Source organism: Cordyceps fumosorosea, assembly GCF_001636725.1.
Source record: "Cordyceps fumosorosea ARSEF 2679 chromosome Unknown scaffold_12, whole genome shotgun sequence".
In the NCBI taxonomy this organism is placed as follows: Eukaryota; Fungi; Ascomycota; class Sordariomycetes; order Hypocreales; family Cordycipitaceae; genus Cordyceps; species Cordyceps fumosorosea.
In genome coordinates, this window is record NW_017387312.1 from 691,573 (window position 1) to 707,171 (window position 15,599).

Consider the following 15,599-nt stretch of genomic DNA (forward strand, 5'->3'; position numbering starts at 1 on the left):
GCGCCTCTGCTCTTTGGTTTTTTGTTGCTTTAATTTTTCTCTGTGGTTTTCCTTGCGGGCCGGGGCTTATGGTTTAAGATAAACTGGGAGGCGGCGTCCCTGAAACAAACTCTTGCTAAGTTACATGATTAGGAAACTGCTCTGGTGAGCAGACTGCGGGGGAAGATGGCGTTTCGATTTGGCTGATACATACCCATGAGACGAGTTGATTTGATCGAGACGCATTCTGCTGAAAGGAAACAAGGTAGCTACGATGGTTATGAGTAATAGAAGGGATGTTTTTCTTACCCTCCTCTCCTTGTCCTTATTTTCTTGAAATAGAAGAGTTGCCATGGCGCCGCTCCGTGGAAATTCCGTAGTATTTGGTTTGTTGGGTAGCTCAAGGAAGAGTGTAGGGCGCCAATGGTTTTGGGCTTGGTGGCACATTGTGTGTGCATGGCTATGACGACAGGATGCGAGGCGGAGAGCTATGTAGGAACAGGGGATGCGTAAAGCCACGGAGCAGCCAGCGAGCAAGTGTAACAGTTGACAGCGAAGGTTGGCGCAAGCCCTAGCGATGGCAGGATGTGTTATTGGCGGGATGTAGGCCAGTCTGGTGGTCTTGGGCGAGGGAGAGGAGTTATGACTGGCAGCTAGGTCTGGAATGGGCATCAACAGATTTACGTTACCCAGTAGAGAAATACAGGGAGGCCGCCTGGTGCCCTAGTAATAAGTTCCTCGTTTCAAATAGCCTCGGGCTTGGGCCGCCTTGCCTTGTTGATTTGAGACGGTTGGACGGCAGTTTGATGCGCCAGGCTGTTTAGGTACTAGGTACATACATACATACATAAGTGTTTCCTCGGAAGTAGTGAATGAATTGGTCGGTGAGAGAGAGAGAGAGAGAGAGAGAGAGATAGGCAGGGCGAAACGAGGAATTGCAAAACGAGCTGGGGTTTTGCGTCTCATGTCGCACGCTTTCCCTTCCCTTTCTCCCATCTCACTTACCCGTCCGTCCGTCTTTGTCTCTTGGTCTTTTTTTTGACTCCCGCACCACATCGACCTTTGTCTGACCGAATCACCAACGTGACGGGCCCCCAGTTGAGTCTAAAATAAACCCTCTTTCGCGCGCTACTACTCACCGTGCTACCTGGGCCCTGCTCGCCCTGGTTTTCGTGAGGAAAGGGGGCGTACGCTGGCTCCCTACAAGTTGCGCGACGAGGGAAAAAAAAACAAAATATTAAGAGAGCGACGCTTCCCCCCTCTCCCTTCATCACCGTCGTCCTTCTTCTCTCTTGCCCCCAGACAGGACGAAGGGTAGGATTCGACAAAATCGCAGAGATAACGTGTGGCGCACGCTTACATCGTCACCCCCCCTTTCGCTCTCGCTCTCGCTCTTTTCTATTTTCTCTTGCCTCGTTGGTTACGCGCCGGCCCGGGCTGTGCTGGTGGTGCTGACCGGACTGTGAACTTGACCACGGTCTGCCCCAACAAAGTCCTTCTCAAAAGAGTAAGTAAGTTGTCCGCCTGCGCCATCCCGTTACGTTGGTTCTTTTGCGTGTGCGTATTTTTCTACTTTATCATGGTGCGATTGCTGCGCCTCCTCCAAACCGCCAGCGCTACCAACGCAGCCTATGTATGTTCTGCCGAGTCAAGGCGGGATTGATGGCAGTTGGCTAGTGAGGCCGCCGGCTGGTTACAGCATATTTACATGACGACAAGATTCTCATTGCTAACGGATGTGGTTTGTGATGCAGGGACTTTTTTTTCTTCCATTTAATTTTGCTTGGCATTTCTTCTGTTTGTCTCATCGCCAAGCTGCCTGCAGAGAGATCCGATCTCTTGGTTTCTTGGCCACCCCCCCTTTTTTTCGAGTGGCGCGCCGCTCACTCACCCTCACTCACCCAGCCAAATCTCACCTCCTGGGCGCGCCTCATAGTGAAAAGTGTGACCCCAGACTCAACTCACTCACTCACTCACTCACCACCTCACTATTCCCGATTAGAGTGGAGCACCTCCCTCAGTGAAACCAAACAATGAGCTGTGAGTTGAACCGTTTCATCATTGTCATCGATCCGTCCCCTACCTAGTTATTCCCTGCTTTCCTGCTTCCCTGCTTCCCTGCTTCCTTTCCTTTACGCGCGTGCACAAACATCTGCACGAGCCTGCCACTTCCACTTGGAGCAAGGTTTCATCGGGCGTCGGTTGCACCGTGCATATGCACCGGCCCGTGGCACCTGTGCCTTCTTTCCAAGTTAATCTTATCCACCTCCCCGAACCTGCTTGGCTCCAAACCGCAGCAATGCCACAAACCCTCTGACTATCCACCATCATCCACCATCATCCACCATCATCATTCGCCCCATCCATGTCAATCCTTCTCTTGCCGCTCTCTTGCCGCTCTCCCGACCTCGCCTCGCCTTGTCTTGAAAGACTCTTTTTTTTTCTTCTTCGTCCTCCATCTCACTCACCCACACTGCCTCCCTCCGAGGTGACGCTACACTGCACTACACTACATTTCACAACGCAACGCAACGCGACGCAACACAACGAGGCTTGGCTGGCCACCTGGTCAACGTAACTTGGCTCTCGTGTGCTCCCGCTTTGCTTCCCGCTGTCATCATAACAGCACTTCACCTCGCACCATCCATCGCACGCCTTCCCGCCTTCCCGCCTACCAGCGCACCTAATCGCGACACCGCATCGTCCATCCACACACATTTACCCTCCGATGTCCTCATAACATATCATATATCTTCTTCTCCTTTCCCCTCCTCCCAAGAGCGCATCCTCATGATCTCCCACATCATCTAAGCATTCTACACCCAACACCCCCGACGCTGACCCTTGCAATCACCCAATGACAGTCAACACCTACAAGATCAAGCGCGACGCGGCCGCCGTCAGCCGCTCCGGTGGCGCCGGCTGGAACCCATTTGGATCGGTCTGGGACCAGAAACGCAGAGGTACTTGGGCGCCTGATCGCAACGACCGCGACTTAGAAGCACAGGGCGACGGATCTCGCCTCAGCCACGCCGCCACCGCGCCTCAGGACAGAACGCACTCGTCCGCGACGGCCGACACGAACCAAGATCCCGAGCACACCCAAGTCACCGAGGACAGGTCAAACGGTAACGGCCATGCTGCCGCCGGCGCCAACGGCATCAGAAACCGTAAGCCCGAGGACGACGCTTCCAAAGCCACCGGCAACAACCAGGATGACGACGATGACGACGGCAAGTCGAAGAAGAAGGCCAAATCGAATGCGCTGTACCGACCCGTCCACCCGAAACATCCATTTACTGTCGCCAATCAGCTACAGCACACTTTGCTCAACTCTTGGATCAACGTCCTGCTCGTTGCTGCCCCGATTGGCATCGCCCTTCACTACGTCCACAGCGTCAGCCCGACCGTTGTTTTCGTTGTCAACTTTGTCGCTATTATCCCGCTCGCCGCTATGCTGAGCTACGCTACTGAAGAGATTGCCCTGCGCACTGGCGAGACCCTCGGCGGCCTGATCAATGCAACCTTTGGCAACGCCGTCGAGCTCATCGTTGCCATCATCGCCCTCATCAAGGGCGAGATTGTCGTCGTCCAGACATCCCTCATCGGCTCCATCCTCTCCAACCTACTGCTCGTCATGGGCTTCTGCTTCTTTTTCGGTGGTCTGCGCCGTCGCGAGCAGCACTTTAATACCACCGTTGCGCAGACGGCTGCGTCGCTGCTCGCTTTGGCCGTCGCCTCGGTCATCGTGCCCACCGTCTTCGAGCTCAAGACGAACGCGGACCAGACCGAGATCGCCAAGCTGTCGCGCGGCACCGCCGTCATTCTGCTGCTGGTCTACTTTGCCTACCTCTTCTTCCAGCTGCACACCCATCTCGACGTCTTCAACGAGGAGAGCAAGAAGGTGGCCGCCCGCCCGTGGACGCACGGCCAGAGCATCAAGGAGGGCTTTTCTCACATGCCTGGCGCCAGCGCCCTCATGCGCCACGCCCACGGAAGCTCCAGCCAGGAGCAGAACCTTAACGGGCCCGCCGCCCCCCCCATCAAGGACCCGGAGCCTCTCAACGCTGAGGAGGAGGAGGAAGACGAGGAGGACCCTAAGCTGCACTTCTTAGTCGCCGTCGGTACCCTCCTGCTCTCGACCGTCATCATCGCCCTCTGCGCCGAGTTCATGGTCGACTCCATCGACAGCCTGACCAAGACGACGGCGCTGCGCAAGGAGTTTGTCGGCCTCATCCTGCTGCCTATCGTCGGCAACGCGGCCGAGCACGCCACCGCCGTGACCGTCGCCATCAAGGACAAGATGGACCTGGCCATTGGCGTCGCCGTCGGCTCCTCCATGCAGGTCGCGCTCTTCCTCATCCCCCTGCTCGTCATCATTGGCTGGGGCCTCGGCAACGAGTACATGGACCTGAGTCTCGACGAGTTCCAGGTCGCCGTCATGTTCGTCGCTGTGCTCCTGACCAACTACCTGATCGGCGACGGCAAGAGTCACTGGCTGGAAGGGTTCTTGCTGATATGCTTGTATGCCATCATTGCCACGTGCTCATTCTGTATGTTCTTTCTTTCCCTCCCCGACTCTTGTCGTAACGTACGTTTTGAAGCTAACCTTTTTGCCTACAGTTTATCCCGACGGACAGTAGCGATGGTCGCACCGGTCAAAAAAACGGATTGGGGCTACCGTGTTTGGCGATCACAACCTTCGATAATCTGTCTCTCTTTTTTTTCTTCTACCGTACGGTGGTGTATTAGCGAATCCATTTCTCTCTCTTTTTTTTCTTGATAAAAAAAACATACGACTAGTTTCTGCCGCAGTTGCATAATGTCGGCGTGCACTGGCAGAGGGGGGGAACAAAACAACTCTTGTACCATACAACCCAAAACTTTGGCATATTGTGTCTACCTATCTAATCTATACACAACTTTTGTTAAAGCTTTCCTGGTTCCGCTCTAGACGCGATGAACTAGTTATTCGATCATTATTAGTGACCTATAAATTCACTCTTGTTAGTAACTCTCGACTCTTCCTCGATCACGCGGATTATACGCGGCGGAAAACCTAGGCAAAGTTGTCGGCTGTCATGATTGCTTGCATGGGGTGAACAAGTAAAATAGGAAGATTATTATTAAATTCCGAGCTGCATCTCTCTTTATAGGCGCTGAATTCAAACGTTCAAAATTACTTCTGCAACCCAAACAGATCACTTGGTGCTTTTGGAGCCGAGCCCGAGCCCGTCATACTGGACGCTACCTCGACGCAGGATTGACATGGGGCTGCCTATGGAGTTGCGTATGTTGGCCGGCAGCCCGCCGCCGCCGCCGCCGTTGCTGCCGTCCACTGCGCCCTGCGGAGGATCCTGCAGGTGGTGGTGGTGGTGGTGGGCGGCCAGCACGCCCGGCGGGAGGCCCAGCGAGGGGATGCTCGACTCCGGCACGGGGTGGTCCGGCGCGGCGGGCACCGATAGCACCGTGGACACCGTCATCGGGGTCCCGGGGACGCGCTGCCCGCGGTCCAGCAAGTCTCGGTAAAACGACTCGAGAGCCTCCGAGTCCTTGCAAAACGCCTCCAGCATGTCCTTGATGGCTTCGGGCTCCATCAGCTGCTGCAGGGGATGCAGGTAGCGGTGGTAATGGTACAGGGGGTGGTGATGATTGTGGCTGCTGCTGGAGTCCCGCTGATGCGGCACCGGCGGTCGTGGTTGCGAGGTGCTCGCGGGGACGGGAGGGTCGCTCGGTCCTATCGCTGGTGAGAGGTGGCCAAATGTGGGACGCACAACGGGCGAGGAGATGGGCGTCGTCCCCGTCCCCGGTTCGGTGGCCATGGCCATGGCCATTGAAGACGCGAAGCCGCCGAGCGACAGGAGGCGCGCGCTCCGGTCAGCCGTGGCCGACGCCGCCGCCGCCGCCGCGGCAGACAACGGGGCGGCAATGTCCACGTTGGCCTGCACCCGGAGCTCCTTCTCCCGGGCTAAAGACACGCGCTTGCTATAGAGCCTGTTGGCTAGCACGATGAAGTGGCCCTCGTCGGTGACTTGCGCGAGCAGCAGGCCGCTCCGGTGAATGTACTGCGTGTACCGGAAGTCGGGCTTGCCCCACGAGTACCGCACGTCCACGTTGTCGGGGAAGCTCGATGCCGCCTCCATGTCCAGCACAAAGTCAAAGTGCTTGAGGATCGCGGTCTGGTAAAAGTGCTTGCTATGCACTCTTGTCGGACCGAGAGCGTTCGGGTCAAAGTAGGTCTCGGGCATCTGCTCCGGTGGCGGGACGGCCAGCTCAATCTCGTGCGGCTTGCGGAAGGGATTAGCTTCCGTGATCCGGCATGCCTCCTTGATGGGCACTTCCACGAGGCGCAGGCCATATTGGCTTGCCTCGCGCTCCCACCCCTCTACACAATCCGAAACAAGCTTGGCCGTCGTGTTCATCCAGTCGATCCGGATGTGGAAGCAATTATCCGGATTGTGCAAGCGGTCATAGTGTAGATCAATCCGCTCAGCACGATACGATCGCTTTCGATGATCCACGTCGTACTTCAAAACCTTACTCAGCTGAACAAGCGGCCGGTTGAGGTTGGAAGTCTTGCTGGCGCCAAGCATGGGGATGCCGCCCGGAGAAGGCGCCCCGGAGGAGGACTCCTCGGCAGTTGGGGCGGAACGGGGAGCAGCGGCTCGCGGCGAGTCACGGCTGTTGTTATCTGCTAGCGACGACGCAGCGTCTTTCTTCCTGCTGCCGAACCAGCCCGGTTGAGGCTTGGCATACTCGGGCGCGATCTGGTAGTAGTAGTTTCCATCACGGAACTGGTGTCTCTTTTCGACATGGACAAAGAGCCCGCGTGGTTTTTCAACCTTTGTATCGCCGCCCTTCTCTGCCTGCTCCTCCTTGCCCTTGTCCTTCTCTTTCGGCGTTGTTACCATGAGCGCATTGCCCAAGTCTTCCGCTTCTTCGCGACTGTCAAGATCTTCAAAGTTCTTCAACAGCCAGGTTGTCATGTCTGACCCAATGAACGCATTGTTATGCGTTCGAAGGTGCCAGCGCCTATTGTGCAAAGGAACACCGCCGTTTTCAATTGGCTGCTGCAGAGCGTCGGCCAAGGCTGTCAGGTTCAGGCTCGCTCGTCGAAACAATTCTTTTCGGACAATCAAATTCCCCTTGATTGAAGAGTATTCGACGCTTTCAAGTGTTGGAAGGTTTCCAAGCTCCGCTGCAACGACTGACGAAGGGTCGTCAGTTTTGTAAATAATATTCAGAGGGCTGCGGTCCAAGATGCGACTCCTAGCCTGGCCCTGAAATTTCCGTTCTGATGCCGACACGTATCGATGCTTCTTCCACAACTGAGCCAGCCGTTGAATGCCTTCGATACGGACCTCTTCGGGGTTGTCTTCGAAATGGCTCTTGGTTGAAGCCGAGTATCTCATGCTCAGAGGGATGAGCACGTATCTCGTCCGCCAGAACCGCAAGCTTTCCATAAGCTCTTCGTGGTGGCCGGCCAAGTATGAATCTATCGTATTCCAGTTTCTTTCCGGCTTTGGATTCAGAATTTCAATCGATCTCGTCTCGTAGGTAGAATCCAGTAGTGTCTGAATAGCCGGCTTGTACATTGTTGAGAATTCAGACGCCGCTGTCCGTGCAGGCTTCCGTAGGAAAATATTGACTTCAATCTCGCTGCCGTTGACACAAGAGAGCTGATGGATGGTGTTGCCCACCGACATGAAAACGCTATTTCCGTCTTCAAAGGTCTGATCTCGCGAGAAGATATCTGCGATTTTGATCATTTTCTGCCCGAAAGCTTTGGCAACAGCGGAGCCTACGACAACCTGGAAACCTTGTGAGAAACGAAGACCGATTAGTTCCTTCATAAAGTCTTTCCGTGACATGGGCTCGTCATCGCTGTCGGTGTTTTGGTCCACGATATAAGGGTGTCGCTGGTACTCAGCATCAAATTGCGCCTTGGACGGAAAGTACTCGGTCGTTAAAGGTACAGAGGCAGGACAGCAAAGTGTTTTCCACTTCTGTGTTCTCATTTCTGATGGCTTTGGAAATACATGCTGCCATCGGCTATACAGAATCGCATCATCAATGCGATATTTCTCGGGATGGGAGGGGTTCAGCAGAGTAAGCCAAGGGGTGATTGCCGCTGTCGGAGAAAGGGTGATCGGTAGTTCCGGCTGTAGCTGTGGTCCGGGAGCAACACCAGCTCTAAGCTTGCTGTTGTACATTTTCTGAACGTCCTCAGCACGAATAAAGTTTGAATAGCGCAGTTCTGGATCTTCACGGAGTTTGTCGCGTGATTTGGATGGCATCAAAGTGGGCACTGGCGGCTTCAATGTGTTATTGGTTGTGCCGTCTTGGGCGTTCGCCTCTTTATGGGCAATCGGAATGCTCGGGGTCGAAGGAGCTGTCTCTGACGCAAGCTCGGTTAAATCTGATTTTATTGACTTGACTCTCTTAGCCGTGAGTGTTGACGACTGGCTTCGTATGCTGTGTGGTGTTGACGGTCTCATGTCGGATAGAGACCGAGGATTGGAGGCTCGTCGTGGATCAGAGGAGAACGCCGGCGATGCGTTGACGGTCTCGACTTTGAGCTCGGCTATTGCTGCTTTAGGGGCAGCAATGCCAAAACCGCGGTGCCCAAGGCTTATGTGCCGCATCAGCTTGGGCTGCCTGGCAGTAAACGAAGATGTCGACGGTGGCTTGCTGGGACTCTTCTGCGGTGGCTCAGGGGGCTTTTGAACGGATGCTGTCGGTGGGCGCTCTGGTTCTGCCATAGAAAACTTGCGAGTGGTCGTATGTTGCGAAGGCTGAAGCGTCATTCGATCCGGGACAGATGTGCCAAGCACCGCGGCATCATCAACCTGGTATTTCCGTGGCACCTCGTCCATGTCTTTGGCTGGCTTGTGATGCTGAGGGCGGCGTTTAGGGGCAGAACGGAGCTTGGCCCGAGAGTCATCAAATGCCTGCAGCTTCTTCCAGAGTGTTAAATCTCCAGTACGCGCTATTTTCTCTGGCACAAACTTTTGAAAGCCATATACAGTGTCTCCGAGGGCTTCCTGGGCCCGGCGGCAGGGCACGTATAGGCTCTCTGACGCACTATCTTGTCGTTTCTTGGATGATAATGATGTGTTTGTGGGAAAGCTGGAATCCGAGCTCAAGGCTGCAGTCTCAATCTCGTTGGTGTCCAAGGCACTTCTCATCTGAAGCCCATACATGCGGCATCGCATCTCAAAATCGTCCTCATTCTTATCCTTGGCGGTAGACACGGATAGCGCAATGCCTTCATAGGCCAAAGACTCGTCAGCGCCCTTCCAGAACGAAACATGCAACCACTGAGGCAGAGCGCAACTCCACTCGTCCGAATTGCGTAACGATGTAAGTGACTCGACGTGTTTCATCATATTCTGTGATACTTTACTGGGAGAAAGCGACTCGGTGTGGGACTGATAGCTGCCAACGATGGGGGTTGGGTAGCCGCCCGTGCTGTTGTGGCTATGGAATGATCTGGAAAGCGCGTTTTGATGCTTGGCGCCCTCTTCTGATGCATGAGGGTTTCGGTACTTGAAGAGCGGGACAGAATGAAGAGGCATCCCTGGTAGGCAGATCAGATCAATGCCTATGCCATTACCCACCAGTGCCTCTGTTGTCCGTCGCAAAGTTTCATAATCAACCTCGAAAATACCCGGGCCAGGCGTGATGACAGCGATTGAGATGCCGGTTCTATTGAGATCTCGATCGATGTAATCATGGGCATACTGGGATGAGGCAAGGTGTATGGCTTCTAGGACATTGCCATGGATGGCTAGGGAAGGGTCAGCTTTAATGCGCGTCAACGCTACTAATGTTTCGTCCTTCTCAGAGTCGGTGGCCTGCTTCCCGCGAGTAAGGGGGACACTCTGGTGGTGGAGGCTAATATCTCGGCGGAAGAAGTTGAATTCCTTCTTGAGCTGGTACAAAATCGTGGTCCATTCACCGCTGGACATGTCGCTAACAACCACGCGGTAAAAGTCCTTGTACGGCCGCTTGTTGCCGAAAGGCTGCACACCAGTGAAATATTCATCGAGAAGGCTGTCGCTAGCCAGATCAGATGCAAGCCCAGTGTCGTATTCCACCCGCGAAAAGAGTACAATGCTGACGAGATGCTTCACCTTGAGCGAAGCCCAGCGCTTGAATAACGCAGGCAGGAAGCCATTGACGACGCGGTTGAACATGATCTCGCCAGATGTTTCGGTATCGAAGTCCCACATCTCCCTTGCCATCTGAATGAACAGGACATATCTGGCGGATTCGCTTCGGAAAATGGGGCGCGTATCGCGAACGAATAGGCCGGAATGCACGCTTTCTCCTTCGACAAACACGGCAGTAACTTGAGCTTTGATGGTGCCCATGAATAATACCGACTGCCCTTTGTAGACTGTGCGCCCTGTGAGTTCATCAACAGCCAGCCGCCACATGTCTGACCGAGACAGATATTCGTCTCTGAAGCACAGTTCAACATGGGATGCCTCCATGGCGCGATGATCCTCATCGACAGGGGTAAGGAGGACCTGGCTCCCTCGTTTCATACCAAACGCATCTGAGATGTGGCGAACGATGCAGACCTCGGAATCTTGGTTACGAGACTTCATTTCTCGGGGCATATCCTTGACAACGAAAATGTAACGATGGCCGAGCGCGGTCCGGTCCTTAGCCAGCGCCGCAGCCGCCTTCACCGCCTCGGTTCCATCATGAGCTTGTCGATTCAAGCTGCCGTGACCACCGGAGGCCTTTGCCGATTCGGATTTGATCGCGGATATGGCCATGAGCATCCCCGGCCGGACCTCGGGCCCCACCATATCGAGATTGAGGAGGACCTCATCGCGCATGTACCCCTCCGCGACCACGACCGTGCAGATGCGCTCGACTCGGCGCGCCCTGTCCTCTCGCACAGTAGATCGAGTCGACGTGCTGGTGATGGAGCTGGGAGATGCCGTGGATTTGCGATCGATACCGTACGCTACGGGTTCGCGCAGGTGAGACCACGGTGGTCCCTTGCGCTGGCCCGGGGGCGCGGCGCCGACATTGCGGGACATGGGGACCGGCTAGCGACTAATCGCAGGATGGGTATCATATGGAGGCGACGGCTGGAGCATGACTCCCACGACAAAGGGATTAGAAACACGCGGCCAATGTCTTTGATAGAGCGATTCTGGGTATGCGATTGACGATTGTTGTCGCCCCAGCTTGACAGATGCGGCAGAATCCCGAGCTATGGTGGATAATCCACCACACCGCCTTCCATTTTGGGAGACTCACTTGTTGTAGCTAATTAACCCGCCATCTTTGGGCATCCTCCAACATCAAAGTGAATCAACTCTGGCTTCGCCAACACCACTAGCCTGCAAGCCTCGTATCATGGCACGTCTGACACGTCGACAAATTTAGACTGCAAACCGACCAACGTACCCGTACTCATTGAGAGCTGTTTCACTCTCACTCGTCGCACATCGGGGCTTTGTTGCGCCAGTGCGTCGTGTAGCATCGCGCCCAAGGTTGACGTTGACGATGTCACCCTTGCGCTTCCGCATTCGCCGCCTCAACTTTCAGGGCACAAAAACGTCCGAAGGTGACACTGTACAAAAGGGCGATGACACTTACAGAGCAAACGATGCTACCCAGTCTGTTCCACGACGCCAGCGACGTTGCAAACATTGCACCTTGATGCCTTTCGTTTCCCGTGCGAGGCTTCATCACTTGAGCCCAGGAGACCTTGAAATTCACCGAGACTCCAAGATGCAAATTATCGGAGATTCTTGACAAGTGACCATGATGTCTGAGGTCAAGACCTGGCTTGCCCCAATTGCCGACCCCGCGAAACGAATGTCAGGACTGCTCGCCATTCCAGTGCTGTTGGTGGCAGGCCTCTCATGGTGAGAGCTAGCTGCAACTTTACGTTCCATCGATCAGAGTTTCGGTCCTTACCCATGGAAATGTGTCAGGTTGACGTCTTACGCGTAAGAAGACGGAAGTTTTCTTGGAGTTCTTCTGTTCCGCAGGCCCATCACCGACGATAGCACAGAGTCAGCCACATATATTCTCGTGCTTCCCATGAGTCCCAGGAATAAACCGCGCATAAAAGCTTGTCTAGAACTGTATATCCAACCCTTTCCAATACCCTGCATCGACATCTTTCGAACTAAAAACACCCAGAGCTCTGAGTACAGCGCCTGAAAACCAATACACTGTCAACCTCTCTCTTATCACCCGCTACCATGGGCCGATTTGTCTTTGATCGTCGAAAGCGTCTGATTGCTACCATTGCAATCTCTTTCACTTTTTTCGTCGCCGAGCTTACTGGTTAGTCACGATTGCAATGCAGCCGGGACCTCATGACTGACCTCTAGCAGCGGGCTTCTACACACATTCTCTGGCGCTTGTCGCTGATGCTTTTCACTACGTGAGTAGAATGCAAGCCAATACTAAAAGCTTTCTCTAATCTGCGAATAGCTGAGCGACTTGCTGAGTTTTGTTGTTGCCTTGGCAGCACTCCATGTAAGCAAAGACTCGTTCTGGTCTCTACGTTAATTCTCACAGACGCCTAGGTGTCCGAAGGCTCAACCCCGCCACCAACGGGGTATACATTTGGATGGCACCGAGCTGTACTTCTGGGTGCATTTTTTAATGGCATTCTTCTTCTGGCCCTTGGAATCAGTATTCTGGTTCAGGCTATCGAGCGGTTTGTCCACATCTCCCGTCGGTACTGCCCTCTTCATCTTACTACTTTCAAATGCTGATCATTTGATAGCAATCGACAACCCCCAACTCGTCCTCATTATTGGATGCGTTGGTTTTGCCCTTAATGTTCTATCCCTTTTGGTTTTACACGGTTGGTCACGGCATTCTATCTCCTGCAGAGCATTTCTAAACATCCTCTAGAGCACGACCATGGCAACAACGAGAGGAACGACCAAGCATGCAATGTCTCTGAAGAGGCTATTGAATCCGAGGCACCTGCTCGCAGCAGCGCCAGGCAGAGCTCAGATCTCAACGCAAGTGTTGTGATGTCGAAAATTGATACATTATACTAACTCATTAGCGCAGACACTCACCAGCCATATGGGCCACGAGTTCGAAATGGCCGACTCTAAGCACATCCACAGAGACCGAGGCGTGTTCGACGTATTGCTTGGTATTCTCGGTCTCAAAAACAGAGATCTAGGCATGCTGGGCGCAGTGGCTCACGTTATCAGCGATCTATTCGGCAATGTCGCTGTCATCGTTTCGGCAGCGGTGATTTGGGCAAGAACGGGAGAGAAGAGGTACTATGTCGACCCAGCCATCAGCGTCTGCATTGCCTTTTTGATCTTCCTCACCGCGATTCCGTTGAGCAAGAAAACTGGGCGCATTATGATGCAAGCGGCGCCTGAGGGAATGGATACCTTGAAAATAAAGAGAGATATCGAAATGGTAAGAGTAAAACAACAAGAATAAAAGAAGACATTAATAACGCCAGACACGCAGATACCCGGCATCGTCGCTATCCACGAGTTTCACATCTGGCAGTTGGATCAGAAGAAGACGCAGGCATCCATGCATGCCGTTTTAGACGAGAGCTTTACGAATAATTCTGAGAAATGGGTTGCAACTTCGAAAACTATCCGCGAGGTCTTGCACGAATATGGCATTCATATGAGCATACTGCAGCCAGAGTATACTTCCATCAGGCAAGTGGACTACACTGCGGGCGATACGGAGAGCCCCCCTGTGAGGATCAAGGAAAACCAAAGTTGCGAAATGCTGTGCCATGATCCTTGCCGCGCAGAGAAATGCTGTCAATGAGCGCGTGTTTAGAATGCTGCGTGGGGGGTCGGCACGCCGCACTGGCGCGGTTGATACGGGAGCGGTGTTTGATGTGGCTGGGAATCTTGTGGGAGTCGGTAAGAGAAGACTTAGCTGAGATGGGATTTCATATGTCTGCAAACGCGTAGGTAGTCTAGGTACATGAGCTTTGTCATGATGAGCGGCGTCTAAGAAGATGTACAGGTGTCACCTTGTGGCCCGTAGAGCTGGAGCACACATCAATATATTGAGTATAACCAGAAAGAGGGCTGACATTGAGAACGTTCCCTGGACCAAACAAAATCAAGGTGCATGCGCACAATTGGTGTCATGAGACTCTTCAGGTCACTCAAGCCCCAGCCTAGAATGCAAAAGACGAGACATGAGGGGGCCAGTGAGAGCGTGGTGTGGGCCGTGTCGTGATGCTTCCAGGATATAAAGTGGCGAAGGTGATCAGGGTCTTTTGCGGGGGACAGGGCGCTATTTTCAATGAGGAATGCACAGTCGAAGGATGGGGATTTAGTGACTTGTCAAGAATGACAAGACGGCTCTGCCCATCAAGGAACAAAGAAGCCGTGGCCTACATACTCCGTAAGTCGTAAAAGTCCGATCCGCGCTCGGGCCTCGGCGCGTTGGAGGGAGTTAGATGAGGTAGTTGGAAAGGCGGTAAAGCAAAGAACGTACCAAGATGCTAATAATAACAAGAGATCGGTTGCTCGCTTGGCCTCGTTATGTGCAGACGGTACGATGGATCAAAGCATCGGCACAGGTGACGACATTCTATGCGGATCATTCGGCAACTGTTTTATAGGTTCTCTGTCTCATTGATTTTTTGACCGCTCTCGTCTTCCCAGCGCACCAGCCAAGTTTGCCTTCTCATTTCTTCTGTTTTTCTTCCTTTTTTCTCGTTTCTGCGGCGCAGTAACTAGAGACCGATATGACCGCCCTTACTTGGGTATAATGGGGCGTTGTATTGACCGAGTTCCTAACCGCGGTGCTGTCACTGGTATTGTGAACACCCTGGCTGAAAATTTCGATGACGCTCTCAGGGCTCTGCTTTCACACAAACTATTAGTACGGGTAGTTAGAGATCTGAGCGTTACACCATAGATCTATACATGATTCACTACAAGCACTCCAACAAAGCCAAATCGGGCTAACAAAAGCTTGGTGAACGCTAACGCGAGCACTGTAACTAAAGTATGTATGTCGGCTCTGTTATGTGAATGCACCTACATAATAGCATATGTGTACAAAGTACGGATTATGTACCGGCGCTACTGCCTTAGTTGCCGGGGGCTGGCCGGCAGAGCGCCGCGGGGAATTGAAAGAGGCGCACTGAATCAATCCGAGCGGTCAGTCGAAGGCGCGTCAAGCCACAGCCGCGATAGAGAGCAGTCTGGCGGCCGGAGCGTGGCGAAGCTGGCACCGTGTTCTGGTCTGGCTAGAAGGTGGAAAGATGCTGGCTTTCGACTTTGCGATTGTCAGCCCGGCCTGCTTGCCGTCGTCCATATCAGTGGCGCTTTGCAGGGCTTCGCCTTGGTAATAATCCAATAAGACAAAAATGCAATGGTAAAAAGGGCTCGGCGGGGGTTGGCACGCTGTGCGGCATATTTGTGTGGAACATTGCTGGGACTCTCGTGATCCACCGACAAAAGGCGGCGGGGGCTTTCATTAATGCGCACCATTCGATTGGGCACCAACCGGGAGAGTTGCTGACAGTAATCCAGAGTACCTAGTTGCATGGGTTGGTTGGATGTGGTTGAGCCGTGTCGTGTGTCGGCCAATGCAGGCGACCATGTCTGTCTGGGGAA

General features: G+C 53.7%; 3 protein-coding genes across 3 annotated transcripts; 2 read left to right on the forward strand and 1 right to left on the reverse strand.

Moving 5' to 3' along the window:
• Nucleotides 1-2,836: 2,836 nt before the first annotated feature.
• ISF_05319 (Calcium/proton exchanger superfamily) lies at nucleotides 2,837-4,622 on the forward strand (the record flags this gene model as incomplete). The annotated part of the gene is made up of 2 exons (XM_018848924.1): nucleotides 2,837-4,532; nucleotides 4,603-4,622. 2 exons carry the CDS (start codon nucleotides 2,837-2,839, stop codon nucleotides 4,620-4,622), a joined length of 1,716 nt encoding a protein of 571 aa, XP_018704060.1.
• Nucleotides 4,623-5,180: 558 nt separating this feature from the next.
• ISF_05320 (Dishevelled, Egl-10, and Pleckstrin domain protein) lies at nucleotides 5,181-11,039 on the reverse strand (the record flags this gene model as incomplete). Its single annotated transcript, XM_018848925.1, has 1 exon — nucleotides 5,181-11,039. The coding sequence occupies one exon, from the start codon at nucleotides 11,037-11,039 to the stop codon at nucleotides 5,181-5,183; it is 5,859 nt and encodes a 1,952-aa protein (XP_018704061.1).
• Nucleotides 11,040-12,218: 1,179 nt separating this feature from the next.
• ISF_05321 (Cation efflux protein) lies at nucleotides 12,219-13,785 on the forward strand (the record flags this gene model as incomplete). The annotated part of the gene is made up of 8 exons (XM_018848926.1): nucleotides 12,219-12,303; nucleotides 12,354-12,403; nucleotides 12,454-12,498; nucleotides 12,549-12,699; nucleotides 12,752-12,832; nucleotides 12,883-12,999; nucleotides 13,043-13,413; nucleotides 13,468-13,785. 8 exons carry the CDS (start codon nucleotides 12,219-12,221, stop codon nucleotides 13,783-13,785), a joined length of 1,218 nt encoding a protein of 405 aa, XP_018704062.1.
• Between the last annotated feature and the right edge of the window lie 1,814 nt (nucleotides 13,786-15,599).